At 40.7% G+C, this 16615-nt stretch overlaps 1 protein-coding gene across 27 annotated transcripts in view; it reads right to left on the bottom strand.

Moving 5' to 3' along the window:
* The window catches only part of dlg1 (discs large 1), a 284731-nt gene that overhangs the window by 94000 nt on the left and 174116 nt on the right, over window positions 1-16615 (bottom strand). For 23 of the 27 annotated variants that reach the window (XM_043416416.1, XM_043416419.1, XM_043416413.1 and 20 more), the window contains one exon: window positions 474-509. In XM_043416416.1, the coding sequence (XP_043272351.1) occupies window positions 474-509 (36 nt within the window). Of the gene's footprint in view, window positions 1-473; window positions 510-12640; window positions 12805-12915; window positions 13538-16615 lie in introns of those variants that run through there. The other 4 variants (XM_043416421.1, XM_043416423.1, XM_043416426.1 and 1 more) reach the window with 3 other exon arrangements.

The following is a 16615-nucleotide window of genomic DNA, read 5'->3' as shown; positions in this document are numbered from 1 at the left end:
TTTTCTCTATGTTTTATGCATGCACTCATATTAGAAAAATCGAGATTGAACAAAAGGTCGAGTGTAAAATTCAACGGGAAATGGAGCTCTTGCCGGTGTTGTGCTTGGATTCAGGTTCAAGTCGTTTGTGTTAAGGAATACCATTGAAAAATGATGCTCAAGCACCAACCCATACCCCCATGCATACTTATTTCCAGTGCGACAGTAACTCCGGAGGCGGTGTGCTTTGGTATTGTACTCGATGACAAAATAAGATTTTTCTTGCTTTGTCGTTCATGTTGATTCACTTTCGTTATAATATCGTACGTTAGACAGTTCGTCAGATTCATTCGAAATCCGAAATTCAACATAAAGAAAAATCTTACTTTGCGTTCGGTACAAAGGAAACAGTTTTCAATGTTGCGAGTTGAATTTGGATGATGTTATGTTAAAAAGTGGAGTATCTGCTTAACTGATCACTCTTGCAAGCTCACCTGATCGCTGTCGTGGCCTTGCCAGCTGTCGTGACTCTGAAAAAAAAATCAAATGAAACGTTTCCATTATTTACTGTCGAACGGTTCGAATGTTGTTTTATACATTTTTTCACAGCTCATCATATTTCGATGGATTATTCATAGTGTTGAGAAAATTTATTTATTTCTGGAAATAGAAATAACCATTTTGTCCATTGTACCGGGGAATTAAAAATTCTTTTGACACTCGTATATTTACTTCTCTTGCTTCAATGCTCTGTAACGATCGATCGAATTTAAGGCGCTCGGAGGATATTGGCTAACTGAAGTTTGTCGCGACAAGAAACGCGAGTGAAAAGTGTCCAGGTTCATAAAAAAAAAAACAAATTTTTTTATTCTATTCAATTATTTTCAGCGACGATGGGCGAAAGGAAACTCAACGGAAAAAACTCCCGAGGAATATTTTATTCGAAAACTGGTAAAATTTTAATAACCGAATTGCCGTATTTTTAACAAAATTTACGATACACGGAACAGCAAACGGAATGCCAATTTGTAGTATCATTTACGAACATTGAAACGATATGAGATTTTATCTCGAATCCGCATCGCTGAAATTCGTTTTTATCGAATGAACGGACCGATGAGACAATGCGTTATTAATGAAGCTACGCTATAATTGAGCTGCAACCATCGGCTCGAATATCGTGATTCGTGCATATAAAATTGTTACGGCTACATCAACAATAATAATGACCATAGAAGAGAATAATGTCGAATCCTGAATTCTTCATTACTTCAATAATTCATGGCTATTGAAAGTCCGATGGAATACGATTCCTGTCGAGGAATCGAGTTTCCTCATAAGTCCATTAATGTGAGAAAATCTAATAAATATGCGCATCGGTCTGCCCTCGGTCACGCAACATTCGAAGTTCATTTTTACGCATCGAGCATTCTAAATTTTCGCCTCTCCGTCGCAGTCTCTTTCGATATTTCTTCGACAGTAATCCCGATGACAATATTGCAATTATAAAGGACGCGGTCCATCCCAAATGAGCAGGATTATTATCGAGCGCGGCGGCAGCACCCCACCCGCTCATTTCATACCGGCAAAATAATATTACCCCACGTGTCACAGATATAAAAATACCGAAATGTTGCAGGAAATATTAGTGCTGCATGTACACGAGCACGGGGTTAATACCGGGTGAACCGCTCGCTAAATTTATGACAAAGATATAACGAAAATGTCATTGGCTCACACAGCAATCTGTCTTTCTTCCATTATATCCTACAAATACATATATTATTTATGAACGTGTGAGAGGAGAACTTTGCGCGGCCAACGGAGGAGCTGGTTCAACGTGACATAAACTATGTAGTCGCACGTTTTATACCAGGATCGTATGTACACGAGGACACGAGGATCGATGCGCAAACAGCAAATATATATTGCAGTAAACGAGAGGGTTAAATATGAAATGCAGTGTCCGAGTATCCAGGACGGGTTTTATTCATCTTATCGCGTTCATATCAAAGATCATCCTTCCTTCCTTCCTTCCTTCGACGCACAAATAATCGATTCGATTTTTTGACTTTCGTTTCCTCAAAATCATTTCAAGTTACACGGAAAAAACGAGGTGCTGGGTTGCAGCATTAATTCGGGGCGCAGTAATAAGAATTGTTTTATCCACTCTGGCAAAGACCAATACCCACGATTTTATTCAAAAGATTCAAGACTGTTTTTCTCTATAAGCACAGTAACAAATGTTTATATCGTTAAGTATGCTCGAGCAACCTTGAAAAAAAAAAGTGCAATTTGTAATTAACAGTACATTTCCACTCATCAGCACGTGTTGCTCGGACATGACGAATAGCACTCGAAAACAAAACGAAATTCCCACGTGCATCACTTTTTGCAATGCACATAAAAGCTGTTTAGAATTCAAGGGAGGAATAATAGCAAAATTCAAAAAATACTAGGCTGTTTGTAATCGATGGCTAAATACTTTGAAAATTCTTGAAAAATCATATATTCCTTACTATACAAAACGAATCCGTTTTCTCCGTGCAACAGTCCCTACGGATGTGAAGCCGACACAATCGCTCCTGAACCGGTAATCGCTCTTCTGGTACCGTTGTAAAAGCGTTTAATTGCCACCAGAGGAATAATCTATAATATTTGTTACTTGTTGGCTCGAGCAGAGAACGCGAACGGAGAAAGAAGCAAGCGGATAGGCTAGATAATGAGACAGCTTTTACGAATGATCCTGAAATATTTTACGAAACGAAATTTGCCTCTAGTTTAATCTCGTAACTCGATCGAGTCCCTCAAACTGTTGCATCTCGCTGTGAGCCGGATCAACGGATCCTTAGAAATAAATATATATACACGCATGTATATATAATATGCTATAAACGGTGAAGTACATAGATCGCGCTAGTTATCCTGCGAGGGGCAGCCGTACGCGAAATATGTACATAGTAAATCGTTGAACATTACGCGGCGTTAAACGTTCGACCATTTGGCTATGGATGTTTTGGCTAGCCGCCCATCAATTCTTTTGGAAACGAGCCTTTGCGGTGCATACGCCCGACCGATATCTCTTCCCTCTTGCCTTCTTTCACGCTAAAGCTATTCCGATAATCAGGTAAATAAAGTTTGAAAGCAAGTGCTCCGCAACAAATACACTTTACCAGCGGATGGGATATAACGTCGATTCCTATATCGTTTCGATCCTGTGGTCCGACTTGGCTCCGCAATATATACCTGCATGGTTCCCTCTTCCGAGCCATTTTATCCCGCAAGCCAACTGCAACGCTGCGATATTCCGCATCCGATTAGGCGCATGTGTTTTTCCGCTCAATATCCGCCGTTTGGCACAGTTCAACGGGTGTTTTGAGACGAGAATCAATTACGCGAGATGAGAAAAAAATAAAAGAATCGAAGATCGTAGATTTGCGGGAGCCTCTGTGAAGAAGGCCTTTCAGAATTGTACGAACGCAACGGACGAGGCTTGACTCGAAGGAACTTGTTCGCACGCAACTGGCAATTAGTTCGGAGCGTTATTGCGAAGGCGAGCTATTCCATCATTAAATAATTCAATCGTATATGACAAAGTTGATTGAAAGTATTCGATCGCAGATCGAATCGCTGAGCCATTCGCGCGACGACGTGTACTCCTTCGAGCTCGGAAATGACGAGCAGTCTCTGCTAGGTTTAACGCGACTCGATCCTAGCTCTCGCGTACATCGGGTCGGCTGGGCGAGTGTGCGTTGTAATAGATGGCTGAATCCTCGATTTCGAGCGCGCGCGAGGGATACATAAATCATATTCGACGGCGGAGTCAAGTTTCGATGAGAGTCGGGCGGAGGAGGAGGGAAAGTTCAAACCCGCGTATGCGAGGCGTTGAAGCACGGAGGAGTTTCAATTCTCCTTTGCGGTGGAGGTTTGCCACGTGAGTCGTACACTCGAGGCTCGCGTCGCGCACCGGGGGCGGGACCGAGGATTTAACGCAACGCTTTCTGAAATATGGGAATCTCCGCGAGCGGGTTCTTCGGTATGCGCATACAGATATTCGCATATACGCGACACTGAACTGGAAGAAGGCGCGTTTGCATGCGAGCCATGTTCGGGAATAAGGATTTTAGCCGATCGAGAGCCGCGCGCGGGCGGACTATGGAATAAGGCCGAATCAGATGGATAGAAATATCTCTTGCTGCTACTCGGATGATGAGCTATTCCATCGCACGCGTCTGTATAGAAAACCGTCGTTTGCATTGAAGCTTCTTATGCATAAGAGCGCGAGCTGGCTCACTGGTTTATCTCAACATTACGTTGCTCCGAGTTATTCCATGATATTCGAAAATCCTCGGGGCACCGCGGTTCAATCCGAAAAACTGTCTCGTCGGTACCGCTCTCGTTTCAACGCCGCATGTTAATCGTGTCGCAATTAATGCCTGTCCGTGGTGAGACTAATTGGCATTACATTTACAAAAGTCTCCGCTTACTTACTACTTTTCACTTACATTTTTCCTCGTCATTTATATCCTCTCACATAGGGGAAGGGGGGGCACGACGGCCCCTTTGAGTCCGTGATTTTAGGGGGCTCAAAGTCTCACACAACACTTTATTCATTTTTGCTTTTAGAGCTCTATTCATTTTCTCTTCCACTCCTTCTCCAACATCGTTTGCTTCTATGTACTATTATTTTAAATAATCGATATATCGTCGCTGCTCTAAGATAACTTGTTATGCTACTATGCTTGAAAATCATTCTTATTTATGATTTTTCTTATTTCTATTATTGATATATTTATACTCAATTTATTCTTATATTCCCATTGGTAAATTTAAGATTCTTGAACTTGTGGCCCAAGGATTTTGCTTCCAGGGCAAAATAAAATATGAATCAATCAATCTTACTGTTTTCTCCAGCCACCTTTCTAGTCCTTCCACCTCTGCCTTCCTCATACCCGCTTTTATTTCACTGCACTCGAAAATGTGTGCTAAAGTTTCCTCTTCCCTCTCATATTTTCTACATTTGCTTTTCCTCTACCCTTTGGATCTTTCCCTACCTATATTCCCACGTCTCATCCTCGCCCATGTTTCTTTTGTTTCCATTCGTGTGTCCCTCATCTCCCAATATTTTTCCATTCCTATTTTTATCCTTCTTGTTTTTATATTCACTGCGATATCTCGATTCCTCCATCCTTGTTCAGTTCAACTGCAGTTCTTGTTCCGTCTTAACTTTTCCACCCCTGCTGTACCACCTTCTATTATCCTTTGCCATATTTGCCCCCCTCTCATACTTCTTCCATTGCTTTCTTCATCTCCGTTCCCCATTTTGATGGACTTTTATTTAGGATTCTTCTTTCGAGCACTTTAAATTGGAATTAATTATTCCAACTAAATTTTTTAATACTATCGTTGTTAATCGTTGTTAAATATCATTCCAACTAAAAATAACTAATAAAAAGGAGAAAATTCATGAGTTATCATCGCCACTACGAATATTACATATCTATAGATGGAGCTCACAACGAGCTCCTCGTTCGTTCTGCACCGACGATTTTTCACAAGCGTGCGTGTAACGCGATGTTGTTAGCTCGTGCTTGTTTGTTTTACGCGAGGCGCACCAGCGAAATTGAAGGGAGGGTCGGAAGAAGGATACGTCGAGTACGCAAAAATCGAAAAGACAAAAGAGGCATCGTATACGAAACTGCGTATTAAATTTAACGGAGTTGTTTAAAGCGAGGTTAAAAAACGGGGAGTTTCGAAACCAGCATCTTGACAACGTCGTCAATCTTATTTTATAGTTGCTCCATTAAAGTCGCGCTTTTTCATTTTTCTTTATCCGCGTTTCTGCATTTTTTCAACCATTAAAAATTACTCCATTATTATATTTCATCCACGATCGATTCGTTTAGTTGTCTCATAAAAAATATCATTCGGAAAAAGGCGTTTGTATATACACGAAGAAGAGAAATTGGTTGGAAAAAATGTGCATGCGGTGTTCACATTTGCATTGAACCTTCATTGCATTTTTTTTCTTTATTCCGAACTCTTGTCGATCATAAAGCGGAACAAAAACTTCACAGAAGCGAGAAGAAGTTCGGTTTTGTTGTGCCGTGACGTCGACGGTACATCAAACGTGATGAAATAGGTGAATGCTCGAGAGCGGAGGCCATTTGAAATTTTATAGTTCCCAAACAAAGCTGTACTCGGGGAACAATGGATCAAGAAAAAAGCTAGCTTGTTTCAACCCTCCGCGTACCCTGACAATTCATTTTTTTTCCTCTCTTTTTTTCCGTTCGTATTCACAACTTGAATAACGATCGTGCTCGATGCAGAGAGCAACGTGAAGCAGCAGGTTTCAAAAGTACAGAATGATGGTTGGCCAACGAAGTATCGTTGACAGCCACGCTCTCTCAGTCCCGCGTTGTCTGACCAGACCTTCCATTTTCTACTTCGCTCTCGATAGCCCAGCATATACTTTCATTTCTCAGTCAGACATCTGTGTCATGATTCCACTACGAATGCTTCTGTGCATAATCCGATTGTTTCAATGCTCCCCGTTTTCTTTAATCCCGAAGCAACTATCGTGAAGGAAGGTCCGAATGTGTTTTATACTGGATCGATTGAAGCTCTACAGTTGAAAAAAAATAACTCGATCGATCGGGTCTTTCAAGCTCGTTTCACGATATAATCGCACTTTTCTACAATTATTCGGTATTTGATCTGGAAGCAATACTATGAACACCGTTGCTCAATCGTAATTCATAGTGCGAGCTACTTTCCTTGGACTCAGTTATAATCGCTGAGGTCGGTCACGTTAAAGACATTGCGGACTAAAGTTTTTACGAGTCTGAGAAACTGCGCTGATTTCGCGCACACTCGAGAGGACGCGAGGAGATAGGACGACGCCCGCGAGCTGAAATATCCGCACTTTCGGAAAATTCATTTCCTACTGAAATGCTTGGTTTTATTAAAGTACTCGAGGCAGATGCCCGCGGGCTTTCAATCTCTGCGTCTCGGCGTGACACTAAATAAACTATTCGCATACGCATCTGTATACACTTTGATCGTTATTGGGATGAGTGAATGATGCACAGAGTCATTGGAACGGAAGAATGATTCATTATAAAATTCTTCATTGATGCGAATAAATGGGATTAAACAATTTAAATCAGAGAATGAAAAATGTTTTCCAAGTTTCAATTTGATAAAAAAGAAAATGAACTGGCACGAATCGTTGTTGAGTTGAAATTGATTTATAGGACAATTAAAACCGAGCGGTACGTACGAGGGGGGTTATTGGAAAGTGAATTTTTTGATTTCGTGTATATTCTGTAACCGTGACGGAGACAATGGCGAATTAGGCGCATGTATGACTAATTCGCATGCCGGCAACTAGACACAGAAGTATTTAATTCAATAGTCGTTGGACAGTGGGTCCGGATAGCTCGTTAGAGTCACTTCATATGACTCGCGCAGACTCGACGTTTCTTGCTCTGCATTTGGACAAGTTTAACGCGAATAAAATGGATTGCCATCAGCAGCGATGTTCGCAGACTGCAAAAATCCTCTTCTCTGGATCTTGCGTCTCGTTTCAAGCCCTCACTTCAGAAGGATCACATTTAACTGACGGAAACTCGAGTGAACGAGCGTTTGTACGAATAAGTACAATGTGTATTCGATAAAACGTTAGACTAAAAAACAAGTGTAATTCCAAAAAGACATGCGGCCTGTGACAAGGAATTTTATTTCCTCGTTTTCGCTGCTATTCGTACGGAGTGACTTTATTAACCGTAAGAACTTTTTAGAGTGTAATCTCTCTGGTACAAGAGCGTATATTATATCGAGCGACGCTCTCCCCTTGCCAATCCTCGATTCTAATTTAAGCCAACTACTTTTCCCAGAGTTATACATATCCGGAGTCTCCTTCGCCCAACCATGGTTTTCCTTTTACGTTTCACTTCTACTTATCTACATTCGAGAGTGCATGTAAACGACCATTCCGCAATTGGACTGTAAGCGATAATGTTGGCTCGTTGATCTTCTCAGAAAGGAAAACTTTTCACAGCGGTATTTTCAAGGATGATTTTCCAGGAGCGTTGTACGCCCTGTATATCATTTTAAGCGGCGGGGCTCGCTCACACGAAATTCGGCTTTTTATCCCTAACGAACGAGCACAACCTTTAGCGCTATTGAAGCGGCAAAGATCTGATCATTTTTACAAGATACTTTAGAACGGATGCTCACTTCGCTTTATAAAAAAGTAAAAAGGATTTTCTCCTCTCGAAAATATTCGATGTTACACATGCACAAATAATGTCACATAAAAAGCACTATTTCGAAGTGGAAAACTTTTAAGTTTTTGACATCATACCTTTCTCGTCGATGACGAGGCACCCATTGCTTCCTTGTACTCTCTAATAAACATTCGAAATCGCGTGTACACCCCGATACGTTTGACTGAACAAGAAGAAGAAACAAAGAGTGAGAGGGGGAGCAAGAAGATATCGATCAAACTGATGGATTCTAAAAATAATCTTGCGAGAGTCAAGGACAAAGTCAAAAGCTTCTAGTTCGTTCTCATTATTGAGAATCGAGTTTGAATGCGGGGCTGACAAAATGGCGAGGAAAGTCAGTGAAGTATAAGAGAGCAGGATGGGTTTTCTTCGACGACATTTTCTCTGTCATGCGGTCAAGCGGATTATTGTGAAAAAAACCGCGTTGGAGAGTAGAGCAAAGCGAAACTGCCCCGAAAAAGCGGAGAGTTTTGGAAAAACAATCCGCTTTTTCAGCCTCACTTTTCCCTACTCCATCTTTTCCTGATTTTATAAGTGTCTTCATTGTGATAGAAATAGATGAATACATTGACTTGATTACAATACAGAACCAATGGCCAAGGATGAAGTCTAACTTTAACGACGCCGAAGTTTGCAGCGTTCGAGTCCAACGAAATGAACGAAAAAAAACATTTGTATTGGTGTGGGTTGAAAAACTACGAATTGTAAATTCGGGAACAAAATTGGAGATTTACTGGAATAATTTGAGAGTTCTTTTAGACCATTTCGTTGCTGGACTCCGACGTTGAAAACTTCAGCGTCATTAATTTTATGATGATCATCCATATTAGTACTTTTCCATTAATAATTATAGAGACAATCATATTTTCAAGCATCACGAACATCCTTTGAACCATTCGGCCATGAGTGCCTGCCTACCCAAACATTTGATAGGATAATTAATTCTTGTTATTTTCAAATATCGATAATTCTGTCAATAATCGTCATACTCAGCGGCGAACTTTAAACCTATTTCCGTGCATATCGACCTAACGAATGACTCGTATAAGCGCACGCAAACCGATCGCTCATGCGAGACCGACCTTCACATTTTCCAACATCACGTCTTTACGTTATTTTTCGTCAATACCTGTCCGATGTTCTTATTTGTATGCTTCGTGAATTTTATACAATCGCCCACATCTTTCGATATCGGAGGTCATTCGATTTCCCAAGACCTTATTGCTTCATGAAACAGAGGCGGTATCGTTAGAATCCGCGTTGCCCCCCTCTCCTCGCTCAACCAAGTTGAGTTACGCAACTGGCGAAACAATAAGAAACGAGAATCAATTTTAAGACCTTAATATAGTTCAAACATCGTTTTATTCATCGACGTTGTGGACTCGAGGTTTATTGTGCGCATGACAGGAAAACTGCTCCAAAAGCAATTGGAAACTTTAGTCCATTTTTTCCTCTCGCACATCTACAATAGTGAAGTCAAAGAAGTGAACTTCACTCGTTTTTTTGTATCACAGGGCTTGCCTTCCATTCGGAGACAGTCTCTGTTGCGAAACGTGTCGTTTTTTATTTAAGAAATGAGAATAACCGGGAGAATGAATTTTGGGACTCAAGTAAAGTTAAAAGATCACGTCCTCGAATGCTTATTTTATCTCATGTCAACAATCAACGGAACGTCAAAATGATCGAAAGTTCATCGGAAAATTTGGCGTAATGTCAATCATCTACTATCGCTTTATTTATAATTCGCGTGAAAAAAGGGGGAGAATTTCGATAGTTGTGAAGGCTAAAAAAAAATTAATAAAAAATGTTTTCCGTTAACTGTTAATTTTTCTGTAAAGCTTTTGAATAATTCACAATAATTCAGTATTTTATATCAATAAAGTGCGGTGTGAGCAAGAAAATATATATTCTCATTAATTTGTAAAGCGTGAGTACACGTTGGACCAGTCGTTCTCCCTTTCCTGTTTCTCGACACAAAAAGAACAACAACAGGAGCAGAAAAGTCACCCTTAGCGATTCTAGCCGTGCGGAACGAGTGTGCAGAATTAGTAGAGTTTCATTAAAACTTTGCTCGGTCCAGTAGATGTATTGTATTATCGATCTCGTTACTTGATAATGGATTTGTCGGTGTGAAAAGTTCTAATTAAGATTTCATAGCTCAGTCCCATTTACTCTGAAACACGGCGTGACGCGGGCACGTCGGCGCATACCAGCAGCTTTCCTTTTTCAATACATCGAGATCGGAAAACATGAAATTGTCATGCATGAATATTTATTCTCCTGATACAGAGAGCCGGGTACGTTTTCCTCAATATAAAAACATCGATTCGAAAGACACGCGCGATTTGTAGAATATTTAAGGGCTCGCATATAATTCGATAATCGGCCAAAATTCTCGTCGGTACGCATTTCCGGCATACCGAAAATTCCAACTCAGGGAAAAGATTGAATTAGAGACTCTCGAAAGTAAATCCCACGGAATTTACTTTGCCGATTACTCACTTTTTCATCTTCGTGGATGAGATAAATATATCGGCTGTACGGGAATTGGTCGGGCCGCGCGATATACAATAGTGAACTCGAGGCTTCGGGTTCGCTCGCGAGTACGCGGGAAGAGTACGCCGACAGGAGAAAGAGGCGGAGCAGCCGATATAAAAAGGAAAATCAAGGGATCGGGGAGAATGAAGTAAGAGCCGAGCGCGTGGCGAGCCATTTGAAATTTTGACACGAAGAGCAGACTCGAGCTGGAGGCGCGGAGACGGAGGGGAGGTTTCCCGGAAACCTGGCAATTTCGCGTTCGGCTGGATGTATGTTGCCGGCTATAAAAGTAATGAGATCCATTATGGAGCGAGGAGCGTTTCTTTTCCTCTTTCTTATTTTCTCGTAAAGAAGGTCACTCGTCGAGACTTTTTCGCTGAAATTCTTACGACGTTTTTCTCATGCTATTTGGTGCAACGTTCGAGCGGGACACGCGAGTATGCGCGTGGACGGCGCAAAGGCTGAGCAAGTTTTCGTCGCATTTATAATCGCGGCTGCGTCATCGGCGCGTTAGGCTCCGAGTCTGGACGGCTTATCGGCATCCTTTTCTGGCGGATCACCTTCGCGAGTTTACAAAATGCGCTGCTCCGAGCCACCCAAGTACTTTCCCGTAAAAATACTCCGAGCGTTAATCCGGCCTTTGCCGCGCTTTATCAGAAGTGTCCTTGAAACGTTGAATTTTTGCTCTGCGGCTCTTCAACGGAATGGGAGAGGCGCTCTCGAAATCGGATTAGCTTATACTCGTAACTACTCCGCTTGGATTAATATCACGTTTTAAAAAACGTTGTACGCGCGTGGTAGGATGCGCGCGGCGCGCTTCGGTATACGCCGCTCTCCGTCGAGCCCAATTTCGTCGTAACGAACCGACAAGCGGCTGTCCCTTACAATTAACCATCGCACCACCGGAACGCGAGTATCAGCTTTATTCCGGCGTAAACAAACAGCCGATAAATTTCACTCTTCTCCTCTTAATTTGAGCAAACCTTTTTCAACAACTTTTCTTTCATTCTCGTTTTTTTCTCGCTCTCTCTCTCTCTCTCTCTCGACTAAAAAATCCGATTTTATAGATGAAAATTTCCATCATGCGCCGTGTAATAACACACGCAGTTTTCAACGAACGAATTTACCAGTCTAACGGAATCGAAAATGCGGTGGAGAGTCCACGGCGACTCGTCGAAAACGTTACACGTGCTGTATATACATAAACGCGCGAATCCTGATGATGGACGTTCGTACGAACCCGACGCGCAAATAACGATAAAACCGAGAGAAGCTACGCGCTTAAACGGTCGCGTAAAGAATCATGCGGCTGGGCTAACGACTGATCGGCCAACAAAATAATGCATTCGGTTTTTCTTTCATATAAAATTTAGGAAATTGAGCGAAAACCAAGGGGAGCAACCTCCTTTGAAATTTTCACTATTTTTCATGAACCGGCCGACTTTCACAGCTAACAATCGGCAGCATGCACCAATTACATTATTTTCAGATGAAGAATCAAAGAAAAGTGATACCGGAAGCAAAACTAAGCATCTCGCACGGAGAGCGGGAAATTCACGGTCAAATTTACAGGATATATATTCGACTGCGGGGACAAGTTAACGAAAATTATTCATTCCTGTAACGCACTGTAGAATTTCAAAGATTTTGCAAAATTGTTAGTTTTGTAACAGTAAAAATTACAGACAGGACGTCAAAATTTACTAAATACTCTGGCAAAAGTTCCTAATTGGAACAATAAATATTATTCAATTTATGGGAAAATTCAATTTTTCTCCCACAATAATAATATCATGAACTGCAGCTCGTATCACTGCACTATCGTTACTCACGGTGATGTAAAAAATTTCATTCTCTCCGTGCGCGAGGCGAAAATACTCGTTTGGTGACGGCGGACCAACGGGAAAAATGGGTACTCGGAAAATTCTGTTTCTTGTTTTTCTCTTCGACCACATGACGAAATTGATACGATAAATATTTCCGATGTCCCACTCGCATTAAGCGGAAAGAAAAAAAAAGTGACAAGACGTCACGTCTATGATGCTTTTGGCCCGGTGAGCCGAACGACCGGGCCGAGTGGATTATTCCAAAAGACATATAAACGCACCAGTTGAGGCCATCGGACCGTGAGGTAGACCTTTGCGCGGCCAAAAAACCGCAATCTTCGTAATCTCCGCAGCTTTTTGTCGTTAAAGCCCATTCCCATGAAGACGGGTGACACACGTGATCCGCATTGGTACTCCAGGTTTGTAACCGATGGCGCTTCCCAGTGATAACGATACTCGAGTCGATGCGATTTATCACCCACGTGCCCGTCTATATTCATCGACGCGACATCCCTCGCTTTTTTTTCGTCGCACAGTCACTTATCAAATAATAATTTGGCCGATCAGCGGGCTTGTTGCGCGGACCGGTTTGACGTTCGATTAAAAACTCGTTATTTACTGATTCGAAAAAATGTACTTTTTTTCGATAAACTCAAAACTGTATATGCTCCGATTTGCTATCCTTCGTGCTCCGATGTTGCAGCTTGTCACTGAAAAAAATGCTGGTGACGTTGAGATGCCTCGCGATTACGAATATCTACGAGGCTTGACGCTGACGAAAATGTATGAGCCACGAAAGGCAGCCCGGGAATCGTCCTCGTACCCGGTCGTACGAGGGAGGTTTCACGCGAAATAAAAATATGAGAAATTTGACTCGAATCGGGAAAGGTCCCGCGGGTCGCGATTCACGCGAGTGACTGCCGTTTCGCTACCCGGTGAGCAGCCCCCTCACCGGTAGAGAGATGCTGCCGGCAGCTTGGGTGAACGGCGCAAGATCTGCCCTCCAACCCGCGGCCGCACCGCCGTCCCACCATCTCTATACGTATATACGCCACCGCCGCTGCCGCTACAAATTTTCTGTATATACGATACCATATTTACTCGTATAAGCCCGTTCGATAACTTTCCTACCTCGCGAACACTATTTTTTATTCTTTTTTAAGGAAGATCGTTACTTTTGTGATTCAAAAAAGCAACTGGACTTTTTGCTCTTTTGATGATCAAAGAAACGAATAAAATTTATTCTCGCAATTATTCAAATTATGTCTTAAGATTGATCAATTTTTCATAAAATTATAGCGGTTATAAGGTAGATCATGTCCGAAGGATCGTACTTTATGGGTGTTTAAATTGGGTCGATTTGTACTCCCAAATTAATAATATAATCATTTTAATTTAATGTCAGAATTATTAATTCGAAATTGTAAATACATTTTTTCAACTTATTTTTTGGCGAATGAAATCTCAAGCTCTCAAGCTATTAATTAATCCGGGATCCATCACTGATTGAACCCGAAATTTCATTCGTTCCTGGCTAAAATACTACAGTTTTTTATGTAAAAAATCGCATTAGAGAATGCAAAGGGAAAAAACGAAGGAGAATAAATCAAGAAAAAATTATTAATAAAATGACAAAAGCAGGCTATGACAGTGTGAGGTTACACGAGTGCTCATTACCATTCATTCATTATGTACTTCATTGTTATTGTGTACTTTTTCACAAACTTCGTAAGAAGCGTTCATTCGTTGTATACTCCCGTGTATTTATCTTCATATTTAAACACGTTTATCTCAATAACCAACTAACCCTTTAAAATTTGATATACGCGTCAGTCGACTACCCATTTAAGCTCTGATTAGACTTCAAGACTTTCTTAAAAAAATCGTTTCGTGCATGAACTACCTTAAAATACTTTCGTAGTAAACTCGTCAAGCAAAATGTGACCACGCAGCCATTTCCTATTTATATCTATATTTTAAACCAGCTGGCTAATGGTGTTGTCAAACCTTCCACCATTTATGCTCGTTAACTTCAAATAAGTGTTTTTCTTTTTCCATTCCCAAGTCATTTTCACCGGTAACAAGGCTTTCACAAGACATCATTGATATCTAAAAATATTATATTTCATTAGATTTTCGTCTATAATAATTCCGGATAATGAGTATTAGAATCGTGTTATGAGCAGAGTGAATTTTAAATTTCGTTGATCCGTTCATTTTTTTTTATAAACGAATATATTCTGGACTGTAGCGATAAAACTGAAAGCTTCCCTGTGTTATAACGTTAAAAGACGCGATTCCAAATACATTTTCAAATATTGTCAAAAATTTATCAGTCAAAGTATAATTCCGATTCTATCAGTTACCCGAAAAAATGTTGCCACGCGCTCGTCTGAAAATTCTTAGAGTCTAAAATGAAAAAAAAAAACGTGGTACGATGTACGCTAGCTTTCAAGGCGATCGTGTCGCGATGCTCGAATTCCTGCTTATCGATAAGCAATGTGAGAATTTAACAAATGGAACGAATAGAGTAGGAAATTGCAAAGCCGTCGGAAAGTGTTTCTCTCGTCGTATATCACATTCAACAATAACGCCCATGAGCAAAGACAGCGACAAGTGTATGGATCGCCGAAGAGAAGAATCAAATAAATGGTGATCGACACTATAGATTGAATCGCGGGTCATTCGAAATAGACGTCCATTGTATACTCAACGATTTAAGCGCGTCAACAAAACAAAACTTCCTTATATTCGAGTTTCCTCTATCGGTTCAACTGCAAATGAAATAAGTTTGTTGTACGCCCTCTTTGAAGGAGAAAAAAATTCTATCGATGGGATATTTTGGATGTTGATTCACGAGACAAAAACGCAATAAGAATTTGCCTGTCTCGATGAATAGATTAAATTTGATTGCGAATAAATTAGTCCCGAATTCGAGTTCGATAGCATGACGACAGGTCGTTAATCATTGCCTCCGTTTTAATCAAAATTCCATTAAGGGGTCTACGCTAATTAGAATTTTCTAAAAATCGATTTTTTTATTGCATTTTTCGAAAGTATAAATATTTAAAAGTATCGTAGTCAAATTTTATAAAAATCCGAGCAGTCTAAGTGTACTTTTGAGTGACGTTTACTTAGGTATCTGAGTGCACTAAAAATTACGGTTTTGCATGGCTTGTTGATGAAATCTCCGAAACTATTCAACCGATTCTTACTAAAATTTTACCACATGTTCTTTATGACTACAGCTATAATGTATTTCATACGAATTTTGAAATTTCGAGTGAAACTATTTTTTTTTTGCAAGAAACGATGAAAAATGACGTGCTTTTTCGTAGTTTTTGGAAAAATGGCCGCCATTTTGTCATTTTTGAAAAACCAAAAATCCCTTTTTTCTCCAGTCATCCATTCCAGAAATTTTGTCAACAACAAAAAAAATATTTTTGTGTATTCTAGAGTATATGCTTTAGGCCTAACACTTTTTATATCCATATTTATAATTTTATACCGCTCAAAAAAATTCGTGAAAATTCCTTTTTCATGCCCGTCCAATAATGGTAGACCCTTTAAGCAAAAAATGACAAAATATTTCAAAAAATATTTCGCTTCGACGGAATATCATTGCACTTGGTTCGGACAAGCGATGCTTCGAATTGTTGGGATATCTTCGAGCTTCGTAAGCGATTATATAAAGTACTTCATACGTGGCGTTTGCCTATGAGTATTTGCAAACTTATTTTCAAGTAGCAGTCAACTAAAAAGTAGAAAAGACTCCTTACATCAGCTCAGAGTCACTTCAAAGTTTCTGCTCTCCGTGCGTGCAACGTACGAACGACGTTGCACAATTTTTGGCCACAAGGGATTTATCGTACGCTCGGATATACGTCGAAACAACGAACCGCCGCGCACACGAGCGAGCCAAGCAGAATTGTATCGGGGCGAGCAATAACGGAAACTTGACACGTATTTTTCGAGCGATGC

Source organism: Venturia canescens, chromosome 4 (assembly GCF_019457755.1).
Source record: "Venturia canescens isolate UGA chromosome 4, ASM1945775v1, whole genome shotgun sequence".
In the NCBI taxonomy this organism is placed as follows: domain Eukaryota; kingdom Metazoa; phylum Arthropoda; class Insecta; order Hymenoptera; family Ichneumonidae; genus Venturia; species Venturia canescens.
Note: the sequence above shows the minus strand (reverse complement) of the source record. Positions and strands in the feature narration are given on the sequence as shown.